At 38.3% G+C, this 24453-nt stretch overlaps 2 protein-coding genes across 3 annotated transcripts; one reads left to right on the top strand and one right to left on the bottom strand.

Moving 5' to 3' along the window:
* The first annotated feature begins 270 nt into the window (after window positions 1-270).
* LOC134662074 (ATPase H(+)-transporting accessory protein 2) lies at window positions 271-8113 on the top strand. The gene is made up of 8 exons (XM_063518350.1): window positions 271-401; window positions 476-606; window positions 816-914; window positions 1621-1764; window positions 2160-2294; window positions 3112-3241; window positions 4369-4517; window positions 7396-8113. The coding sequence occupies exons 1-8, from the start codon at window positions 290-292 to the stop codon at window positions 7570-7572; spliced, it is 1077 nt and encodes a 358-aa protein (XP_063374420.1). The 5' UTR covers window positions 271-289; the 3' UTR covers window positions 7573-8113.
* A 7289-nt stretch (window positions 8114-15402) lies between these two features.
* On the bottom strand, window positions 15403-21774 carry LOC134662115 (LIM and senescent cell antigen-like-containing domain protein 1). Of its 2 annotated transcripts, XM_063518387.1 has the most exons (9): window positions 21654-21774; window positions 21473-21537; window positions 20355-20468; window positions 19820-19932; window positions 19294-19486; window positions 18707-18848; window positions 18115-18231; window positions 16847-16988; window positions 15403-15598 (listed from the first exon to the last, which is right to left on the bottom strand). In XM_063518387.1, exons 2-9 carry the CDS (start codon window positions 21478-21480, stop codon window positions 15408-15410), a joined length of 1020 nt encoding a protein of 339 aa, XP_063374457.1. In that variant the 5' UTR covers window positions 21481-21537; window positions 21654-21774; the 3' UTR covers window positions 15403-15407. The 2 variants fall into 2 exon arrangements, with proteins under 2 accessions (XP_063374457.1, XP_063374456.1); XM_063518386.1 differs by lacking the exon at window positions 21654-21774 and having other exon boundaries at window positions 21473-21580.
* Between the last annotated feature and the right edge of the window lie 2679 nt (window positions 21775-24453).

Genomic DNA, 24453 nt, shown 5'->3' with positions numbered 1-24453 from the left:
TGAGATGACACTGATAGTGTTGTGATGACTTATGACAGCAATGACAGCTACGACGACTATTCGAGTCTAGGAATTCATAAGAAAAGCTATTTCAGGTATGTACCACTTGATGCGCCGCACTCATAAGTGAGAGCGAGGAGGAGATATCTCTTTCTCGCTCTCACTTATAAGTGCGGCGTACCGTGACCTTGGTGCGGTGCGGTAGTGTGTTACGGTTTTACGTTGCACCAACATAATAAAAAGAAGCATGTGGTATGGAAATATTGAATATAGTAACACGTAATTTTATATGGCAAGACCTAAATCATATGACAGTCTGCTTATTGTAAAGGTTTTTCAGTCGATAAAAATGGCTGTGAAAATGGTCGTTTTCTGGTGTTCCCTCGTCCTTTTTATAGTCGGTGAGTTAAGAAATCTAAATTTCCATTCAAGGGTGTTTTTATATTACGTTTGTTTATAATTATTCTTATTTCAGGCTCTAATGCCGCTGGGGAATTCGACGTGATTCACAGCCCTAAATCCCTAAGCTTTTTTGGATCCAGTAAGATACCTGAAAGTCTCTTGAAAGAAGTGTTTTCCGCTGCTTTAGGACTGTCGGTTGAAGAGGTAGGTAATCACCTTTATGACGCATATAGGTAACTCACAACCAAAGCCCAACCCAAACCTTAATTCAAAGGCTTTTTAGCAATAAGAGTGCCTGTTGTTACCTAATTATATTTGTCTTTTTAATATCTGTTATTTGCATTTTACTTATTAGTGCAGAAGAGTATAATTACCTACGTAACTTAATAAACATTTTCTCTGCTCTTTTTCAGGGTACTGAATGGGATGGCATGATCATTCTTGATCCATTCACTTTACCTGAAGCTGTAGTTGAAGTGTATGTAGATGGAGTTCCCAGCCTCGGTGAGACTGTAAGTGTTTATTTTTGTTACAAAAATAATCTTACAAAGGTACACCTTGACCCTTAAATGCTAATAAACTAGAATATGTTGCAGTTAAATGCATAATTTTCATTCAAGAAGTAGCAAAAAACGGGCGGAAAAAGAATGAATGAAATTAAAAAAACATGTCTATGGTTCACTTGTCAGAGATGACATTTAAAATAAGGTTGGCAACAATGTATGTATTTCATTCAATATTTTTAAGTGGTCATTACACGAAGTATCGAATAAGTGCCAAAAAGATACTGCGTGTATGCACAAATGCTTTTTTGGGTAATAGACTAAAGACTTGTCTTGACAACTGTAAGGTAGGGTTTTAAAGGTGTGTGCACAATCCTTTAAATGACAAATAAAAGTACAGGAGTAGAAAAAAAATATTTTAATGTGATCAGTTGAACCATTAATGAGTGTCCTCCTTTTGGTACAGAACACTCCAATATGTGAAGTCCTAAATTTTTTTTCACCTTAAATTTACATCAGAGTTTATACTGCAAATGCAAGACAGATATTGTTTTTATGGTACTCAAATGAATTGACATCTATATGATATTATATAGTTGTAATTTGTAATTTTCCACATACACGAAATGCAAATATATATACAAAATTGTTAGGTCGTTTGTTGACATAGTCTTATTGTTGTTGTTGTTAAACATATTAATTTATTAAATTCTAGATTGAGCTTAAATCAAATGCCTTCCCGTTGACTGTGGACGAATATGAACCGGATACTTTTGAAGCAGTTAAGCACAGGATCCAGCAGCGCTTCAGCAATGGACACAGTAGGCTCCTCAAGATCAAGCTTACTGATGTCAATCAGGTTTGTATTTAAACATTTACCTTAATGTCCACAAATTTTAATCAAGTTAGAAAATTTCATTTAGTTTTATGAGGAACAATAAATGCTACTTTATATTAAATATTTAAGAAAGGTGATAATGATAAAATGAAGTCTACATTGTGTAACACATTGGCTTGTAGGCTTCTGAGTCTCCTTAAAAATATATCATACATTAGTACATTGCTGTGCAATGAGGGGGGTAAGTGAAAAAATTCGCGACAGCCTCAGGCTGGAGTGAATTAAAGACTCGAGTTTGCCAAGTCCTGTAATAACAAGAAGCCTGAATATTGAAGTTAATATAACTAAGCATAAGTATGATCAACTATGATCTTGTACCTATAAATATGTAATCACTTCATTTTTTATTTTTTCAGTTGTCATCAGGGGTGTTTGCAGACGTCAAAGTACCCAAGAATCTTAAGCTGTCCCTGAGCCACTTGAAATACTCAGTGGAAGAAGATAGTGCATTCCTTAATGAGCTTGCAGCATTGAAAGCTGTCACTGAAAAGGTACTTTGATATTTAGAGCGGTAACGCAATGTCGTCTAATCACCGGCGACTTGGTGTCTCATACAAACTATAGGAAGTCACAGTCGCCGGCAACCAGTATACAGTGCGTAACGGCCCTTACACTGTGATGGACCTTATATAGGCCTTATTCATAATCCCCTGTCAAGTCTAACAAGCCCTAATTGTTTGTTCTTATCTGTCGTTGTGACATTGTGTTTGTTAGAAAGGGACAAAATTTAAAAATGATTTGCTAAGTTTCATGAATAAGGCCAATAAGGGCTTTACCATTAGGTTTGTAAATGGTAATTGCCAGTTAACAGTGTGGATCATGTCAGTTTTTATATAAGGTTTAAATTTTTTGTGGCCTATTTAACGCTTTCATTGGTAGTGTCATAAGTAAGGTTTTCTTGCTTTGTAACGAAAATCACCTACGAACGGAGAACCCTGAGAATGTGTTAAACAGTTTTAAGAATACTCATATCTACAAATTTTGAATGATCAGTTTTTAACTGATCGACAAAAAAAATTCTGTATGATTTTCGTATCTGCTCGCCTTGACCGAGCAAGGTTAGGCAATTCATCTATATGAATTGCCTTAAACATTTGCCAGCCTATGCTGGCATACAGAGGATGTCAACAGTTTACATTTTTCACCTTATTACAAAGGAGTTTGCAAAAGTGTAATCATATCTTTGACGTCGACTGTACTGATCGTATTTGCACTTGCATACGTTGCTAAATCTATTGCTCCATTTGGTGCGAGAGATTTTTGATTTTTTGATCGAGTGAAATATTTTTTCATTATTTTTATTTACAGATTAATTCCGGTATCGTCTCAGGGGACAATATCGTCGATTTTTACAATTTCCGCTTCCAATCGCTCCACGCCTTGTCCGACTTCCACGGCCCCAACTCTTTACAAGTCAAGGAAGCCAAAAAGCTTTTAGGTAAGGTTTACAGTATACACTCTTCATGTTATTCTAAGGACTATAAGGGTGAATCAACTTTTTAGCGTCACTCGTTGCCATGGTTACGTTTAGTTGTCCAGGGGACAAAACAACTCTTTTATGGTATTTTAATTAACAAACATAACATATTTTAATTTTTGCTACTCCATACAAACCTAGTCCCTATTTTCCTCTGCTATTGAAATATTTTTTCACAATTTGGTGTAAGTATATTAACCATAGCTATTCCCCCTTGTTTGCCTTTTTAGATTTGTTAGTTATTACATTTATTACGGTGAACTAACTTCTTTTGTTACTCGTTTCCATGGTTACGTATTACGGGTTACTCTTACAAACCTAATTTTAAGGCAGTTAAATTCACCTAACACACTTTTTATTAGCCCTGTCCATAAAGGTCTACCAAGCGTGTTAGAAAAATGTACAATTTCTTCTAACAAACTATGCTGCCATTTTGTCCCTGGCTGACGGAACGGAATAGCAACAAGAAATACCTAGTCGATTGAAAAGTTAACCTTTTGGACGCCAATGACGGATATATCAGCACCGCAGATCTAACGCCAAAGACGGATTAATCGGTCACTTACCACAACGCAACATAGACCTACGTGCACATGCATAAAGTTCAATTTCAGTCGGGACACTTCGGTGACGTGGCGGCCGAGTGACAGCCTTTGTGTTCGACACGGCGTCGAAAAGGTTAATAGAGGGGAAAAAAAACCGGCCAAGTGCGAGTCCGACTCGCGCACGGAGGGTTCCGCACCATCAACAAAAAATAGAGCAAAACAAGCAAAAAAAACGGTCACCCATCCAAGTACTGACCCCGCCCGACGTTGCTTAACTTAAATCACGTTTGTTGTATGGGAGCCCCACTTAAATCTTTATTTTATCCTGTTTTTAGTATTTGTTGTTATAGCGGCAACAGAAATCATCTGTGAAAATTTCAACTGCCTAGCTATCACGGTTCGTGAGATACAGCCTGGTGACAGACGGACGGACGGACAGCGGAGTCTTAGTAATAGGGTCCCGTTTTTACCCTTTGGGTACGGTACCCTAAAAAATGCGATGATATTTTTGGGAAGCTCGTAACGTTTGTCAATTTTGTTTAGGGTCGGCGATCTCTGAGCTGAGCGCGGCGTTCGCGGCGGCGTACGACGGCGCGGTGCTGGTGACGGCCGTGGCCACCGACGTGGCGCACACGCGCCGCACCGTGCGCGCCGCGCCCAGCGCCGCGCCGCAACAACAGCAGCGCTCGCTGGTATGCCTAACACTGTACATTTTAACCCGTTACTGCATGTAATAATAATATTTGTTTAAATTTCAACTTTAATACCTGTCAATAGAACTGAATATCATATCCGCCATATATGGCTCTATATGCGGTGGAGGGTTAATACGGTATTTAAGCAAAGGGCCTCCAGGGAACATCGAACATTGAAATTTCATTGTCTCTCTATCGCTCCAAGTCCAATCTTAACATTAAATAAAAAGTATCTCCCCTCTTTCATTATTTATTAAAAGAAAGATAAGAAAAGTAAAAGAGTTAAACTAAGGGGAATATAGGTACAGTAGAATCCTCTTATAATGACATCGAAGGGAAGTGACAAACACGTCATACTAAGCGGATGTCATGTTAAGCATAGTTGATTAAATTCTTATTTTTGTTATTTTTTCCAAATTAATGTGAAATTCCTTTGTGAGATATAAGTTTTATTATTAACCTTGTACCAATTATCAACTTTCACCGATAATCAAAACTAAAACAACTTACACGCCACGCACGCACCAATCGTCCTTGCAGGGGGACACGAAAACCAGCGAACGTGTCAGTATAACCGGACATAATTTCGTAAAAATAGGATTTATAGGTCATAGTAAGCGGTTTGTCACTATAAGCGAAGTCATCTTATCCGACTTTGTCACAAATAATTTTATATGAAAACCAAACTTCGGATAGTAAATGCGTCACAGTAAGCGGTCGCTCAGTATAAGCGGAGTCCTAATAAACGGATTCCACTGTATGTACGCTGTTTTGCACACCGGCATGTAAGTCTTTGATTATATTACCTTAAGCAGGATTCGCACGCTTTTCGCACGATTTTGCAAGCTGTAAGATAGAACGAGACATGTAAGGTCATTGATCTCCTTAATTCCCTATCTCGCTCTATATCTTAGTATAATACCTACCCTATAGCGTATGACAGCCGCGGGTGCGGCTTTAGTAAACGACTGTTTGTGTTAATTTTTCTTAGTCGTAACGTGTTAAAAATAAAAAAAAAAACAACACAGTTAAAGATTATCATACAACTTCCTGTCTGCTAAAGCGGCACAATAATGAGTTAGAATTTTTTAAATAGGAGTTGGACTATAATGATGGTTTTGCCTTATGTGCTGTTTTTACGTAAGGCAAACAAAATAAATTTCCAAGCATATAGGAGAAAAAATAATAGTAACATACAATACCTATTCAGCAGATACGCCATAAAGTTGCATTAACACCACGGCAAATAACCCGTGCGCCGCAGCTTAATAATTTATATTCTTAGTAAAAGTTAGAAAATAAAATTCTGATATTAATGCGTAATAGAAAATTGCAAGAAAAAAGAGAGGAGTCCGAGATGATGAACCCCCCCAGCCTGAGCCTGAAGGCGGGGGCGCCGACGCGCCAGGCGGGGGCGCCGACGCGCCAGGCGGGGGCGCTGACGCGCCAGGCGGGGGCGGAGCGACGCCGGAAGAACCTAAAAAGCCGGATGCCGCTGGAGTTAGTGAAGCGTCATTTGGGCCGTGCACTTGATGCTAGTAGAACAACGCCTTACATTGTGGTTGGACATGAGAATGTTATGTTTTTAAGACATTGTCGTCAATATGTTTGACGACAATGTCTGGCTGTTTGTCTGTGGCATCGTAGCTCTCTAACAGACAAGCCGATTTCGATGTGATTTTCTTGACGTTAAAGCGAGTTTTCTTGCGGTGGTTCTTATTAGCTATGTTTCATAGAAATCGACCCAGCGGTTTGAAGAGCATCAGCTCTTTTCCAAAATGATGTAAGGCATTTTTGACATAAAAAGGATTTTGTTGGCGTATAGCGTAGGGGGTTAAAAAAAACAATTTAATAGTTATTCGATGATATTTTTTTACGGTGTTGACAAAGAATCGTTACAGTGCTGGGCTATCCCAGCATCTTCCATCCCAGGATCTTGGAAATCTGTTCAGGACTATTCCTGAACAGATTTCCAAGATCCTTATGAATTTTATAAATTTTTGCTAGGGCAATAAAAAGTTATCGTCAAAAAACAAATAATTCTCATGTGTCATGTCCAACCACAAGTATGACGTCGTTACACTGTGCAGCGGTCAGTCTATAGTCGGAGTAGGTATCGTAAGAATTGATTATTGACAGTTATGAATTAACCCAAATATTTATGAAGCTAAGGCTATCACTTAACGAAGCAAGAGATCCCAGGAGGCATTTCTATGTGTGTTGATCACGAATATTTGCTATCGTCGTCTAGAACCCACAGTACAAGCTTCGCTTAGTTTTAAGCTATGTTGATCTGTTTAAGATTGACCCCAAATATTTATTTATATAATGATCAATTCATAACTATCAAAATTCCATTCATACGCTACTCCGACTTGGTATGCCCGGTCTCGAGTCGCGAAATTATTCAACCTAAGAAAATAGTCATTGAAATTTACTTCTGTTATTGACAGAAGCCGTTAATTACAGTGATGATTTTTGTGCGCTGGATTCTTTTCCCTAATTACGTCTTGTAGTACTTGGGAGTTAGTGATTCTCTTTAGGTATTTAGGTTATATAGACATATTGGTATTTAGGATGTTGTAGATTGCGGTGTTTTTTACAGTTGGACAAATAGACCGGGTGTCATCTCGTAGGGGTAGTTGGATAAATAGACTCGTTACAATATTTAGATCTTGTCGTAAAGTACCTCAAACATTTAGTGCTAAACACAATTGTGACGTAACTTTAGTCAATTTGTAATGTAGACTAAATATGTAGCCACGTCAGATAGTATGTAAGTTTTTTAGTTAGTGTGGGTCAAATATTGGAAGCTAAATTTGAGTTTGATATGTGTAAGTTTGTCCAATATTAATTTACCTATGAATTATTTCAGAGTTCGGAAGACAGCTACTCTGAAGACTACTCGGCCATCTTCAACATCATCTTGTGGTTCGGCCTCGTGTTCGCCTTCGCCCTGGTGGCCATCGTGTACGCCATCATGGACATGGACCCGGGCAGGGACTCCATCATCTACCGCATGACCAGCACCAGGATGAAGAAGGATAATTAGATCCTTGTTACACTCGTATATCTTGTTGTTAGTTCGTGCATTGTGAACTTACCGTTATTAACCGCCCATAAGAATTCACAATTTTTAACTCTGGTAATATATTTAAAGCGTCATCCAGTGTTGAATGTCAGGGCGGTTAAAGAAATCTGCCACACACATGCTGATACTCAACTTCTATTTCTATAGGGTAGGCAGTTCTACGATCACAAAATGGGTTAAGTTCCTACCAACACACTTGATCCTTGTGGCTGAAATGTTCTTGTTTCTTAACTAATAATTGTTATTTGTACAAAATAAGTATAACTTAGAGTTATATTAGAGTTAAAAGTAAAAACTTGAAAGGAATTTTATTTATTTGCGAATAGTTGTAAATATAAATCCTAATTGTTTTCAGTGCTATATTTATTGGAATTTGACGGTGTATTTGTCGTATTATCATTTGTTATACCTCTCTTTTTTTAAACAGTATTAAATTTACACATCAAATTTGTTGCTGCGATTGTCCTTGTTCGTGAAATAAATATATACATTCCTCCTAAAATTGTATTTTTCTTTTATAACGTGATTATGGTAATAGTTTTGTTAGTTCAAAAATTTAAATCAGATGTCAGGCTTACTCATTGAATATAGAACACAAGTTTGAAGTGCCGGATGTGGGAAATATATCTCCATCAGCCTGGTACAGGGATAAGTGATATCCAGAATTAGAAAGAATAATAAGTTTTAGGCAGAAATTTCATTTTTGGTACAAGCTTTTATTGCTGACTGTACTTTTCTTTCCACATGCAACTAATACTCATCGAGATAATTCTAAAAGCCCCAGTCACAGTTAGGTTGCCTTGTTTTATCACAGAGTTCTCACTCATCTGTCTCCTTCATCAGATCAGCTCGATGGTACCATAATATTGCATTGTCATCCGACTTACATATGTATGCAAAATTTCAGCTTCATTGGAAGTCTGAAAGTGGGTCAAATTTTACTTGCAAGATTTGATCTGTACACACATAGTTACATAGGTACATTGCAAGTTAAATAAAAGCTTGTAAAAATAACAGCTCACTGATGTTAAATAGGTACTCATGTAATATCAGAGTATTATAAAATACTTGATTCAGGCTCAGTTAATGAATGTATTAAAATTAGCCTAAGTATAATTGGGTTAGTTAACCTTTTCCACGCCGTGTCAAACACAAAAGCTGTCACTCGGACTCCACATCATTGAAGTGCCAAAACTGAAGTTGAACTTTATGTATACCTATGCACGTAGGTCGATGTTGCTCTGTGGTCTGTGACCGATTAATCGGTCTTTGGCGTTGAACCTACGGTGCGGATAATATCGGTCAAAAGGTTAAAATCTATGAAAAAGTAGTTTTTATTAAATTTGCAGCATGGGCACCTATTATGATAGAGGTGTTTGGTTTAGGGCGTTTAGGGAAGATGTAGGTAACAGATTGAATTTGTAATACAAATTTGAAATCACCTGTATTTATACAGCGAGTGATAGGCGGGTCCACACGACGAACCGCCTCGCGAGGAAGTTGCTGCACAGCTCGGTCAATGGAGTCGTGCCTCGCCAGAGGCAATGCGGCCGAGGCACAACTACACAGACCGAGCTGCTTCGCGCGGCAATGTCCTTGCGAGGCGGCTCGCTCTGCGTTGACCCGCTTTGAAAATATGGTTTGGGGTAGGTCCCCTGACTAATTACGTTGTCTTATTATTTTACATCACCCTAGCTAGGCTCGTAAGCGGGGAAAAAATCTCACTTCCTGGCCAAGGCAAGACGTAAAACTTTAGACAAACCACGGTCGGTAATTCGTAAAGCCCCAGATCGCATATTTATGGCCCTCACCTTCGGTTCGGGCCACAAACACCTGCGATCTGGAGCATTCACGAATTCATCTCCCTAGGTATGTAATGTAGATACTATTGGTTATTAGCTACTGGCAAGAAGGAACTCTTATTATGGCCTCCTTTGAAGAAATAAATAAAACAGCCTTAATTGTTAATATAAAATTTTAATTCATTGATAATACAATGATGATTAGATATTATAATAATATTTATAAAAATCTTTAAACTAAGCGATTCATACATGTCGGATTAAACATTTGGTAGCACAAATGAATTATATTTAATATTAATAAAATCATTACATAAAGGCGCTTTTTCGTTTAGTACTCATTTCATAATAAGAAAATTATGTGGAACACATTTTTTTTACTACTAAGGCACATAGTTTTATTAATCCTACCCCCTTTAGCGCCACTTGCACCATCCCACTAACCCGGGGTTAAGCGGTTAAACCGTGAAACCAGTGTCAAATTGTACTGGTGACCATGGTAACTCCAGGTTTAACCGGTTAACCCCGGGTTATTGGATTGGTGCAAGTGGGCCTTAGGGGTTAAAATTAACAAGGTAGTCGGAATCGGAATGCTCTTCACTGTTCATGCCATCTTTAAACGATAAATTAGAACATGACCGAAGGGAGTTGCTAATTAGGTACCTATTCGCACATGTAGCGTACATAACGTTTCACAGTACATAATTATGGCCCTTAAAATTTTCGTTATAGTTACGTAATGCGCTCATTATCGCACTAGCGCGGTAAAATAGCACCATATGTACTGTAATAGTTATTTTCGATACAAGTGCGAAAAAGAGGAAATTCGAAACGAGTGGCGATAAATTAAAACACGACCGAAGGGAGTGTTTTAAATCGACACGAGTTGCGAATTACCTATTCGCACGTGTATCGAACAACGTTTTACAGTACATATGGCACTTTAAAGTTTCGACATACGCACGAAAAGTGCTATTTTACGCACTAGTGCGGAAAAGTAGCCCCATATGTACTGTAAATTGCATTTACACATCTAGCATACGTTCACACAAGTCGCGCGACAGTTTACATTATGGAGTCGCGGCAAGACATGCTAGAGTAGACATGCGACCTAGTTTTTGCTTACATGATGGTTCAAACATTCCATATTAACTTACATTAGGCTTTACATTACTAAATTATTCATATTTAAAAAATAATAACCATTATTTGGTTAAAATTAAAACTATGTTGTTAATAAATAAAAAGATTCATTGTGGTTTACGAGCATAAAGTAAACATAAAATACATTAACATGGCACTTAATACAACATTTCAAAATTTGAAGGAGCCTTATTTCATGGACCGCTTGGCGCTTTGCTTTATACGCAGGTCACTACTGTAGTTGGTGTCAACAGATTAAAACATTTATTTTTACTATTTATTAACACAACCGAGAACGTGAATAAGTTAGTTTATAAATGACACAAATATAAAATACCATTATAGAATTTTAAGTTCTTACCTTTTCACCGCCACCCTTTGCAAAAGCATACAACAATTTCTGCAAATAACATTTTTTTATCCCTAAATAAGAATAAGTATGTTAACACGTGGGATAAACCAGTCAACTGCGAACCACATGACGATAACAAATAACACCTGAAAGTCTGATTACACGAACCTCCTTAAAGGTCGCACTTTGAGAACCCCTGGGATAAACTATAACTTAAAATGATACATATGTGAGTGAAGGTAAGTCAGTTTGTTTAGACTGTGGCATAGAGAAATATAGTAAGAATAGAGTGCTCACTCCATACATCAGTTTTGGTACCAAAAACACTATTATTTATCAGTACCGCTACTTGATACTAGTTGCTTAGTGAGTCGCGACTCACATAAATTGTATTGAACAACAATTTACTTACAACTAATATTAAAGCAGGAGTTGAAAATAGAGTTCCGGCTAATCCGGTTATATTATTAGCTGAAAATTGTTGAGGATTAGACTTTTGGTGGTGGTCAAGTAGCAGTACTTGATAATTCCGCTACTCTATGCTAGATGCCGACTATGAAAATAATAGTCTTTTTGGTACCAAAACTGATGTATGGAGTGAGCACTCTATGTATTTTTTTCTTTATCCTCGTGCCGCCCAATGTACATTAGGATGTACACTCAGTTTCGATGGAATGTCAACCTTAATTAAAAACAAAGTAGGTACCATTTCATTTGTCTCGTAGAATTTTCGAACAAATGAAATTCAACCCAATTGAAAATACAACAAGATTCAAACTTCCTTGGCTATCATTTTGTATGGTGGGCGGCACGAGGCTATGATTGTGGTGACGTCCAATGATTTATAACTCAAGATAGGTTATAGGCGTTACAAAATTGAAGCGCTTACCTTGTGACAAATTGGACAAGTTGCCTTTAGTTGCGGCTGGACAAGCGAGAAATGTACACGTGCTAACGAGCTCCCGCACACCGAAAGAGAAAGAGACGACCTTATGTTTAACAACGAGTGTGACAAAGATGGATTGAATGATAAAACTAATCAAAAATAACAGATTTCTTTGTAGGCACAGAAATAAATATGGAAGTATTTTTTGTGCTCCTCAAGTATGAGTATAACCTATCTATGTTATATAACATCATTGGTGACGTCAGGGTCGGTGTTTAGTTTAGCCACAAAACAGATACAGTACAGAAATCAATCTACATACAAAGTGCGCTCGAGCAACGCACACATAGACACTGCTCACAGACACGATATCTCGGACCGGTTGGGACCAGTGCGAGCGCGAGTGTCAACCGCTTGAGACACGCGTCTAAACTTTTTTGTGCAATTATGGAGAAACAAAAAAAAAGTTATTATGACTATTCAGTGGACGGTTGTTTAAATTCAACATTAAACGGTGAATTGTCGTTTTTTAAGCTACCAGTGGTTTCAGAGAGGTAAGTAGGTATCTGCTTGTATTTCAATGGTTCTGTAATGTGGTAAATGTCCACTTTTAGTGTTTAGCAGTAACGCTTTGGTTTACTGCGACATAAACGCATATTGCTTGTGTCAGCGCAACCTAACGTGTATAAAACAATAGGCATTTAGAGAATAAAGGTTCAGAATGTTCTTATACTAGCACACATAAGGTGTTTAACTTCTACTCCCATCACCTGCTCGAAACTATATACAACAAGTAAGATCCTGTTATTTGATGGCGATCCAGACCAGTGAACCAACAAGGAACTAACACTCAAGAAAGAAGGAAAAATCAAGCAAGAAAGGAAAAAAAAAGAAGAACCACTTTTTCAACACCAATCCACGCAGTCAGAACCAACCAGCTTATCAAGAATCAAGAAACAACCTGAGAAGAACCAACCAACATCAAAAAGCGGAAACCGCGTTAAGAAAAGAAATTAAGAAGAGACGAAGAAGGAAGAAAGAAGAGCGTTGTCCAGGGTTATCCCGGCTCGCAAATCAAGAGGTGTCCAGGGTTATCCCGGCCCATTTCAAGAGGAGTCCAGGGTTATCCCGGCCCACTAACATCATCGTAAGCAGAGCCAGCCATACGAAGCGTCAAGCGAGCGCCACATGGAGGTGCCAGCTCGCCAGGCCACGCCAGCAGCAGCAAGAATGCCGTACGCGAACTCGCACCGGACCGGACGAAGACGAAGCCGAGGACGGCCAGCCACGCAGCAATAGGATGTAAATCCTACATGTAATTTATGATTTTAATTAATTTTCTCTAAAAGCCAGCATTTTTTTCCAATTCAGTAGCAGTCATATTTAAATCATTCATAATTATTAAAGGTTGTCGCTAAACTCAATTTCGTCTCGAGCATAAAAATTTTTCATAAGAAATCATAATATAATATATAAATTAAAAGTGTCGAATAGTGTCCTCAATCATGTATGTTGCAATTTGCAGCGCGTGCCACACGTTGTGCGCACGTCGACAGAAAACTTAACTAGGCCGCGAGACTTTGCCGCGAGTTAGAATATTTTAATAAGCGATGAATGAAATTTGATACATCGCATAACGATTAAATAATTAACAACTCAATTCAATAAAATTATTTTATTGCTTCTTAGTAATGATTGATACTTTAGCTACGTGTCGGACTGATCACCTGATATACAGCGAAAGTTTGATTTATTACATCATTTTTGGAATTTTGGAAGTTAAATAATAATGTTTAATTTATAGAAAGCTTACAGTACGGTACAATTTTGAGAAGTTTTAAGGAGTTTAGGCACATTTATTTATAAAATGTGACCTCATAGCTAGAGAGCACTAGTCCTTCGTACTTGATCATAGTGTGATATACATATCCTCCGTGAAAGTTGTAGGAGACTTATTGTCTTAATGTATTTGTGTCTCTAGGTACAGGCAGAGCCGTACAGCCTGGCCTGATATGCCATTTTATAGAGTTGATAAAGGGTGACCATGCCCTAGGTGTTTATTGAAGAATTGCTATGGATAGCATTGATAGGTGAAGGTGCGCACAGAGGCGCAACCCAGTTATGTCCTTGACCATAGTCGACCTTATAGGTGTCCGTGAAAGGCTTAACATTTAATACGGCATTAGTTTATTTTTTATCAGAATTATGGGAGATACCGTAACTATAAACAGCGAGAGTGAATATTTTAAAGTTGAATAACAATTGTTTCTAAATGTTTTAAAGTTGAATAGTAAATGTTTTACAGATGAAGAGTAGGTAAATGTTTTTAAAGCAAAAGAAAGGAAGTAAATTAATATTTTAACGTTTGAGAGATGACAACATTTTAAGTGATGATATTTTCTTATTAGCACAACGATTTTTTTTCTTTTCCTTAATAGGACTACGACACTTACGACACATAAGAACCTAGCTAAATAAAGATTGTTTGCATTATACCTATATAATTTGTTAATATTTTTTTTTATTAAATTTCAGAAAAAATTGTAAACAAGTAACACGCGTTTAAATTTTTTCTTCTGCCACCCCAGCGGTGAGAGGAACTTTCGGGGGAGGTGTAATGTGGTAAATGTCCACTTTTAGTGTTTAGCAGTAACGCTTTGGTTTACTGCGACATAAACGCATATTGCTTGTGTCAGCGCAACCTAACGTGTATAAAACAATAGGCATTTAGAGAATAAAGGTTCAGAATGTTCTTATACTAGCACACATAAGGTGTTTAACTTCTACTCCCATCACCTGCTCGAAACTATATACAACAAGTAAGATCCTGTTATTTGAGTTCGTTTTAACGTTAAACAGAACAGTTAGGTAGGTAGGTAAGCACCCCGCCCCGGCCACTACTAGATACGAGTGCCACTATCACGTTACTACGATAGTTTTTTGTGCATAAATATAGTTGACAACCCTAGAGCGACCGCCGAGCGTAGGTATGAAAAGTGAAGTACATACATGTGATTGACTTCTGTACTGTATCTATTTTGTGGTATAACCTATCTATGTTACAGGGATGTTGCGAATATCCGCATCCGCAACCGCGGAACTTCCGCATGATTTTCAACATCCGCATCCGCATAAAATCGATGCGGATTTAATGCGGATGTGGAACAGGTCGGTACAGGAACGTCTTAGCATTAGCGTAAGTGCTAGACTGCTAGGTAATTTAGTCATTAACCAAAAAAACCTATTAGAAATGAGCAGTCAAGCGTGAGTGGTACTTAATGTACGGAACCCTTGGAACGCGAGTCCGACTCGCACTTGGCCGGTCTTTTGAAATAAAAATTACTAAAATGTAATATTTGACGTTTTTTATGGTACTATCTTGACATCCGCATCCGCATCCGCGGATGTGAACCTTTAAAAATCCGCATCCGCGGATGTGAACCTTTAAAAATCCGCATCCGCGGATGTGAACCTTTAAAAATCCGCATCCGCATCCGCGGATGTGAACCTTTAAAAATCCGCATCCGCATCCGCGGATGTCAAAAAATCGGCATCCGCAACATCCCTGCTATGTTATATAACATGATTGGTGACGTCATGGTCGGTGTTTAGTTTAGCGGCGCGGCGTGTAGTGGTGCGCGCGGCGCAGGCGCCGGCGCAGCTCCTGCGGCAGTTTCTCGTAGCAGCGGCGGCACGCGGGCCGCTCGTCGTACTCGTAGAACTTGCTGCGCGTGCTCAGCGGCGCGTCGCACAGCGCGCACGCGAAGTGGTGCACGCACCACGCCTTGTTCAGCGCCGTGAATACTGGGGACAGGAGCGTGCGTAAGCTAATAGGCTACATTCATACTAGTCAAATCAGCTTCTTTTTAGGGTTCCGTACCCAAAGGGTAAAAACGGGACCCTATTACTAAGACTCCGCTGTCCGTCCGTCCGTCTGTCACCAGGCTGTATCTCACGAACCGTGATAGCTAGACAGTTGAAATTTTCACAGATGATGTATTTCTGTTGCCGCTATAATAACAAATACTAAAAACAGAATAAAATAAAGATTTAAGTGGGGCTCCCATACAACAAACGTGATTTTTGACCGAAGTTAAGCAACGTCGGGCGGGGTCAGTACTTGGATGGGTGACCGTTTTTTTGCTTGTTTTGCTCTATTTTTTGTTGATGGTGCGGAACCCTCCGTGCGCGAGTCCGACTCGCACTTGGCCGGTTTTTTAAAACTGTCAAAACGATTTGCTAATATGGAATTTATATGAAAACGAATGTAGTGACGTCACGGTAAACTCACCTACTTTTTATATTTCAATCCGATTTATTAAAATACAAATTGTGTTTAAAAATAGCTGCTGTCTATGTTTTTCTAATAATTATCTGGTGCTTTATTTCGTGCACGGTTTGAAATAATTTATTTTAAGTACAGGAAACATCCCTATTGCTGCACTAGTACACTCAGAATCGATTACATAGTGACAGCCAGTTGAGCCAGTGATATGGCAGAGCACATACCTATGTTAACTTAACACATTTGAAAATATCTGTTTTGCCATAAGGTTGACTGGAAGAGAATGCCTCATGGCATTGAGTTGGCTATTTGTATTTATTTTAATTGTGCATTAAAGTTTAAATTAAATAAATAATAGCCTCCTAAGGCCCAGCCATACAAACGAAACATCCAAAATTTGCCATTGAAATTTGAATCTAAATTGTAGGAAATAGAGTTGATATGAAAGCGTTGTTTGAAAATTGAACGAAACATAGCAAAAGCGACTCTGTTCCCATTGAACATGGTTTAAATTACATCGAACTGAATAGGTACTATATGTAGGACCTTGGGCCTTAGGAGGATAGTGTCCGATCAAAAACGGGTTTTTTGTCGAAACCGAAGGTTCGGTTTTGCTCTAGTTACGGCCGAAATCGAGTTTTCGGTCGGAACATGATTTTTACCGATGCACTTGCTGAAACTGAGACCCCGGTTGGACATTAACGAAAATAATCGGCGCGGCCGAAACCGAACCTTCAACTGGCTCTAGATGATAAATAAATACTGACCATCTCCGGCGATGACCTGGTTGCAGACGTAGCACAGGTTGCCAAACAGCTGGTGGTAGTGCTGCTCGCAGTACGCGAGCCCCTTCTTCTCGTAGTGCCGGTGCCCGTGGAACGGCTTCTCGCATTTAGCGCACACGAAATGCTGAAATCATTGCGTCGGCGTCATATAAATAAAGTAGAGGCACAGAATAAATATAGTACTAAGTACAGAAGACTCACTCTCTAACAAAACGCGTCTACGATCAGCACAGATATGGCCGGTAGGTGGCGACAGCGCCACGCGCGGCTTATGGCTTTCCCCAAAATTGGGGCCGAACGGATGTACTTAGCTACCTGTAGCAAAGCGACGAAATCGCGGAGTGAGAAACGCCTGGTAGAGGGTAACGCCTTTGAGTTGTTATTCTGTCCCGTTGGCCAGGGGACAATTGTGGAATATTTCCATATAAAATTAAATTAGTATTTTTTATCTACATAAAACTTTATTTTTTTACAAATGGAAGAATCTAAATAGAAGAGTGTATATTTAGTTTAGTTCGTTAGATTTTATTTATTTAGTTAAATAGATTTTTTTTCAAAGTAGTTAGATAAATATGTGTGATTAAAATCTTGTAACTTAAATTTGAACCCATGCTCGTTATCTAATTGAATTGTAATTTGGCAAACATACATAATTCTGATGACAATGCAATAATACACTAAGATGGATTTGATGATGCAGTCGGAAGGTAGCTAAAGGAATGTTTAGATGGAAAAACACAAACTTGCACGTTTAGGCTCATTAGAAAGGTCTTGAAGAGTACTTGATAGGCATTTAAATAAGAGGAAGAAGTCAGCAATAAAAGTGTGTACTTATACCTAATAAGTAATAATAAAATATTTTGACAGTTATTTTTTTAGGGTTCCGTACCCAATGGGTAAAAACGGGACCCTATTACTAAGACTCCGCTGTCCGTCCGTCCGTCCGTCCGTCCGTCTGTCACCAGGCTGTATCTTACGAACCGTGATAGTTAGACAGTTGAAATTTTCACAGATGATGTATTTCTGTTGCCGCTATAACAACAAATACTAAAAACAGAATAAAATAAAGATTTAAGTGGGGCTCCCATACAACAAACGTGATTTTTGACCGAAGTTAAGCAACGTCGGGCGGGGTCTGTACTTGGATGGGTGACCGTTTTTTTGCTTGTTTTGCTCTATTTTTTGTTGATGGTGCGGAACCCTCCGTGCGCGGGTCCGACTCGCACTTGGCCGGTTTTTTAGTAACATACCTCAACGTGCCAATGCTTCCCGAGGGCGGTAACGATCCTCTCCTCGATGGGGCGGCGACAGGCGCCGCAGATGGGGATGCCCATCTTGTCGTGGCAGCGAAGACAGAACAGATTGTTCTGGAACAAACATGACACAATAAACCCACTAATTTACAGCAGCGTTTGGACCGGCATAATATATATGTTACGTTTATATTAATGTTTAAAGAAACAAAGGTTTGGGTTGAATTAATCAGCATGAATTAAACAATCCAATGATCTAGTATTTGTTGCCCGATGACTAAATAGTGCGTTGTTGATCGGCCCGTTTTTGGCGCACATGAAAGTGATACATTTCGTCACTTCTGAACAAGTTTATACTGTGCCATATAGTGGCCAGTGGCCACGCAGTTACACATGAATATTGGTGGCTTACCGGCTACCATTAAGATACAGACCACGTGGTTGGCCGCGTAGCCCGGGCGGTTCTTGAACTAACGCGTCGAGCACGACCCCGCACGTAGCGTAAGTGAAGTGGTACCCGTGCCTCACCTCGCCGCGGCACCGGTTCACCATCGTTTACATTGGAGGGAGAACGCTAAGAAGTACTAACCACGTCGTTGGCCGCGTAGCCCGGGCGGTTCTTAACTTCACGCGCCGTGTGGTCGAGCTCGACCCCGCACGTGGCACACGTGAAGTGGTACCCGTGCCACACCTCGCCGCGGTAACGCAGCGGCTCGCCGTCGATCACACCACTGTTGGGAAAAACGATTCTACGTTATTTTAACTAGGTAAATGAAGGGCACAATATTACCAAACACGGATACATTTATTCATAATTAATCTTATTTTGACGTAGTACGGTTACCATGGTTAAATAAACTGAGACATCTACCTTTTTGTGTTAATGATAAAAAGGTAATTTCCGTGCTAATGATTAGGGCACTGTGTTACAGTGGCCGTTGCAGCGGCAGTTGGTGCCGTGACCAGGATATTTATATACAGCTACCGTTATGCCTTGTGGCTGCACCATCTGATCAGTTGAGGAATACTTTATGGCAATTGTAGTTGATACACGCGTTGGGAAGGGGACAGCACTTGTGGCAGTCAATAGAATTCTAAAGACGTTTCGCTTTACTGTCTTAATACCAAACATTATTAATACATTATAGTGATGGGCTTTGTTGGTTGTTGACTTACTGGCACTTGTGGCACATGTAGTTCTGCAAGCCGTCGGCCTTGATGCGCGCGTTGCAGGCGTGGCACAGCGCGCGGCCCGCGTGCTTGATGAAGCCGGCATCCGCCAGCTCCGAGCTGCACTCCGCGCAGCGGAAGCAAGCTGGGTGCCAGTTGGCATTCATCGCCTTGATCACTCGTCCGATCACGAACTCCCCTGTTCAATTATATAGTTACGAATAACCGAAAAAATTAGATTCCTTCAAAACATTATAAATAAAATTAAATATCAGACAGAACCAACAGAAAACAAATGAGTCATTGTTATACAATGAAAGAGATACAGAGTTCTATTGAGTAAAAATATAATTGAGAAGGCATGGAGCTATGTCAATTAAAGGTATGATTTATACGACAAAGCATTGCGAAATTCAATTTCATCAAATTCACACCTGCAATTGTCAGTTTCTCAGTTTCCTTCTTTTAATTCTGGATACAAGTGTAATATGCATAATTGCAATTAAAAGGCAGAAAATGTCTTTTCACTTACCGCATTTGCCACAGCACGGGGCGAAAAGCACCTGAAAGTCTTGTTCGCAATATTTACGACCCTCAAACTCGTAAAACACTCCATCTGGGAACATCCGGAAGCACTGGGCACATCTAAAATAATATATTGACTTCCATTTAATCAATAAGTAACCATTTTCCACGAAACTTCTCACGCGCGTATAAGGGTGGTATTCCACCTGTCCAATTTCTTTGTCCAATGTGTATTTGCGTCTCACATTTTGCTTAGTGAGAGAGTGAGACGCAATGCACATTGATTGGACCAAAATATTGGACAGGTGGAATACCAACCTAAGTACCACATTGTGCCATATAACATATCAATATATCAATATATATATCTTGAACATATCAATTTGGCTGCAAGGGCTATTTAAAAATCCAGCAGTTATAAACTATTATGAATAAATAATAACATTCTTTATCATCATGTATATAGAAATAACTCTTTAAATTCTATAAGTCCTGTGAGAGCACCTTAATGCTTATTAAGTTCTGAATCCATAGGTACATACACAAAACAGTTTGTATGCCAGAGTTCTCCATTGGAGTTAACAATCTTCTCATTAGGTTCAAACCCATCCCCGCAGCGAGTGCAGTACATATTCTCCAGTGACATAGTTGCGATTCTGTAAAAACAAATAAGTATTACTAGTAAAGTACTTAAAGATATTTGTGAATAATAATAATACCAGTCTAAACAAAATTCGGTACGTATAGTACATCGATTTTATGCAGTTATTCATGGTGACAAATGACGTAATATAATAAGGTAGATCTAAAGTTACTTGTTGCTCAGAAATAAATAAATAAACATTACACAGTAGTAGTAGTAGTAATTTTACAACTTTATACAGGTAAAAAAAGTGTCCATAGGTTGTACATGATTGCAAATTTTGCAGTATTTGCACAGCCTTAAATGTTTTAATATGACTTTAATTTTATACTATTGTAGTAAAAAATGTAGTTTTAATATTAGCATTGAATAAAAAATACAGTCATGCACAATGAACAACCACATTTCATTGGAGAGACTGTTCTAATTTTTCATTTATTTATTGAGCAGAGTATAATATATGGAATAGCAATAATAATAATTTAATGAAAACAGCATGAACACATTGGTATCTGGGTTAAAAAAAATAGAGGTGGTTAATAGAAATATAGTGTTTCCAATAATATTTTATGTTACCATTAGCTTGAAGATATATTATTTTAAGTTTCTGGATATGAATACTTTCTGATGGATTTATTTATTTGGCCACCAAGGTGACCTAAGTACCGTTACTCACATACCCTCAGGAGGAAAAACATGTTACAAAATTCCTTGTATGTATTAGGGAAAACCACTTAGAGCATTACTCAGATTACTCTTAATCTAGGTGTGTATATAGGTATAATAATCTAAATTGATGGATGTGGAATGTTATTTTCTTAGTTAGTTGTAGCAAGCAATGAAAGTAAATAACAACTGAACTTATTATCTAAATAATTAATCAATCAATGGATTTGTTTTTTTAATTAATGATCATGTGTAGGTTGTGTAGCCTTACACTAACTATTAGCAGTGCTAATGAGATGTCAGTGGTAGTTAGCATTATAAACCACTCCCACATAAGCAGGTGGTTCTTACCCTGGCATTTTAAACCTCTTATTGTTCACTAAAAACAAAATTAACGATGTCGCTGGCTAAATTCTCTGTAGAAAAAAAGAACTGTTTTCATAAATAGGTCTCAATTAAGCATATATCATGGAAAACGAAACAAACTCCCTAAATGATGTAATGCAAACAAAAATAGAACACTTGTACTCACTGAATGAAATTGTTACAGATGAGATGAGAAGGTGGTGAACTAGGTAAACACCTGATAAACGTATTTTCAGATACACTAACTTTCAGTAAAGTTTAATGAACATACATTAAAATAACAAGAACTTATCAATAAATTACTAAGAATACGATACGACCCATCCCATACGTATGAAACAGTGTTGCTACATGAAATCTGAAATATTCAGTAGAAAAAAAATCGTTTTAGCAGTAGATAGGGGAAAAAAGCAGTAGATTTAAAAAGTGATGTCTGCAATAGGTATAATTGAAAAAAAAAATTATGCTCTGACCTGACACCAACCTCCCATAGAAAATTTGTTTTATTTTTCCCTTTTCTGCTGACAAACTGGGCGTGATTGAGTAATTGAGTATAGCTGGCAAATCAAATTATGAGTAACAGTAAAATGAAGAGTATCATTCTGTCTCTTACTTCTGTTATTATAATTAATAAATGAGCACAAGTTTTTTTTCTACTCATCATTCGCTTGCCCTTATCCCATTCATTTGGGGTCGGCGCAGCATGTTTTTTTCTTCCATACCTCTCTCTCGCCCGTTATCGTCATCTCATCATTCACTTGCGTATCATCTCTCACACAGTCCATCCACCTTTTCCTCGGTTTTCCTCTCTCGTTAATTCCCTCCACATTCTCGTCACATGACTTTCATGCCTCCGCAATCCGCATCACATGCCCATACCACGCTAGGCGATTCGCTCTTACTTTTTCTACTATGGGTGCAACTTTCAAGCTTCCTCTTATAAATAAATAAATAAATAAATAAATATTATAGGACATTATTACACAAATTGACTAAGCCCCACGGTAAGCTCAAGAAAGCTTGTGTTGTGGGTACTCAGACAACGATATATATAATATACAAATACTTAAATACATAGAAAACAACCATGACTCGGGAACAAATATCTGTGCTCATCACACAAATAAATGCCCTTACTGGGATTCGAACCCAGGACCACGGCTTCACAGGCAGGGTCACTACCCACTAGGCCAGACCGGTCGTCAAAATCTTATATACTATTATCTTATATACTTATATATCTTATATACTCATTCCTTATATCCTATCCATTCTTGTCACACCACACAACCATCTTAACATTCTCATTTCCACTACATGCAATCTCTTCTCATCCGTCACCTTTAGAGCCCAACACTCCATCCATACATGACGACAGGTCTTATGATGGTTTTATAAATCTTACCCCTCGTTTTCGAAAAATCAGTAGCTCACCAGCAAAAAGCAGTAGATCAGTAGATATTTTTAAAATCAGATAGATTCACTGCTTAATCAGTAGATCTGGCAACACTGGTATGAAATGAAGTTGAAATGAAGGCCAAACGATGACACATTTCACAAATATTGCCATATAGGAAAAAAAAAGAACATGACAAATATACGGCCATCCAATATCCGGCCAAACAAATAAGTTTTTGGCAAAAATGTCTTTTTTGGTACAAGCTTTTATCGCTGACTGTACTTTTCTTACGACAGACAACTAATACTCATCGAGACAATTCTAGAAACCCCTAACACAATTAGGTTGCGTTGTTTTATCACAGAGTTCCCATGGCCACCTCAGGAGGTGGAGACAGGTCTCCATCATCAGATCAGTACCATATTATTGTATTGTCATCAGAACTACATACAGCTGCCAATTTTCATGACGCTACGATCCTTGGAAGATGGTTAAATTAGTTACCTTAGATTCCATTACATAGTTATAGGTCGACCTATTAAAAGCTTGTTAATAAAAACGGAGGGAACACATACTACTCTTTTGGGAAAACGCGCAATGCTCAAGTAGCGCTTTAATCGTTTCGATAAGTTTCAATCCAATCTTCTGTGTCTTCAAGTTCCAGAAGGCTTACAACATAATACTAGATAACAACATCTCGATTGTCGTAGTAAGATTGATTAGTAATAAACAGGCATCGGAGTTTTTGTCGCATGGTAAGACTAATAGCAAGCTATGGAGTCGACATTTGCCATAAATGTAAACTCTTATTCATACTCATACTCATGATTAATTTTATTTAATATGAGAACAGATTACTAAATAGTTACTACGTATATAAGTTTAATTTATTAAACCTCATTTGTTGCAATAAATGTATGTTTCAATTGGGCGAGTTGTACTTCACAACTCAAGCACACTATAGCAGATTTTTCATAGTCATATTGTAAATCGTTGTATGGCTCTATCCATGCCAAAATTGCAGCTATTTCTGGGTTAGGCATAATAATTAATTATGGAATATTCCTCAACGTATTTACCACATACAGATATAAATAACTACTACGTTTGCAATCACCAGTGATTGACACATGACAAATACTAATCAATTTTATCAGCGGTCAGTCTTTCGCAGCGATGTAGTTTGTATAGTTGTATGTTAAAATAGTTGAAGTTATGAATTCATAATGTAAAAGAAAAATATTTTTTTATATAATTCGACTAAGATAATATACACGACCGACCGCTCTAAAGGCATTTTAAGATAAATTAAATAAATGAGTATGAGTATGAATAAGAGTTTACATTTATGGCAAATGTCGACTCCATAGCTTGCTATTAGTCTTACCATGCGACAAAAACTCCGATGCTTGGTAATAAAAATCGCTTTCGAAAAATGCTCAGATCGTACTGACATTCTATGGCCGTTCATTAAAAGAATTTTAATTTTTGACAGTTGCCGAGTGTCAGGGGTTTGACGTTTCATAGCGACAACGAAGAAACGCAGAAATCGCGGGTTTTTAAGTGA

This window comes from Cydia amplana, chromosome 2 (assembly GCF_948474715.1).
Source record: "Cydia amplana chromosome 2, ilCydAmpl1.1, whole genome shotgun sequence".
Lineage (NCBI taxonomy): Eukaryota > Metazoa > Arthropoda > Insecta > Lepidoptera > Tortricidae > Cydia > Cydia amplana.
This window is presented reverse-complemented; position numbering and strand designations above follow the sequence as displayed.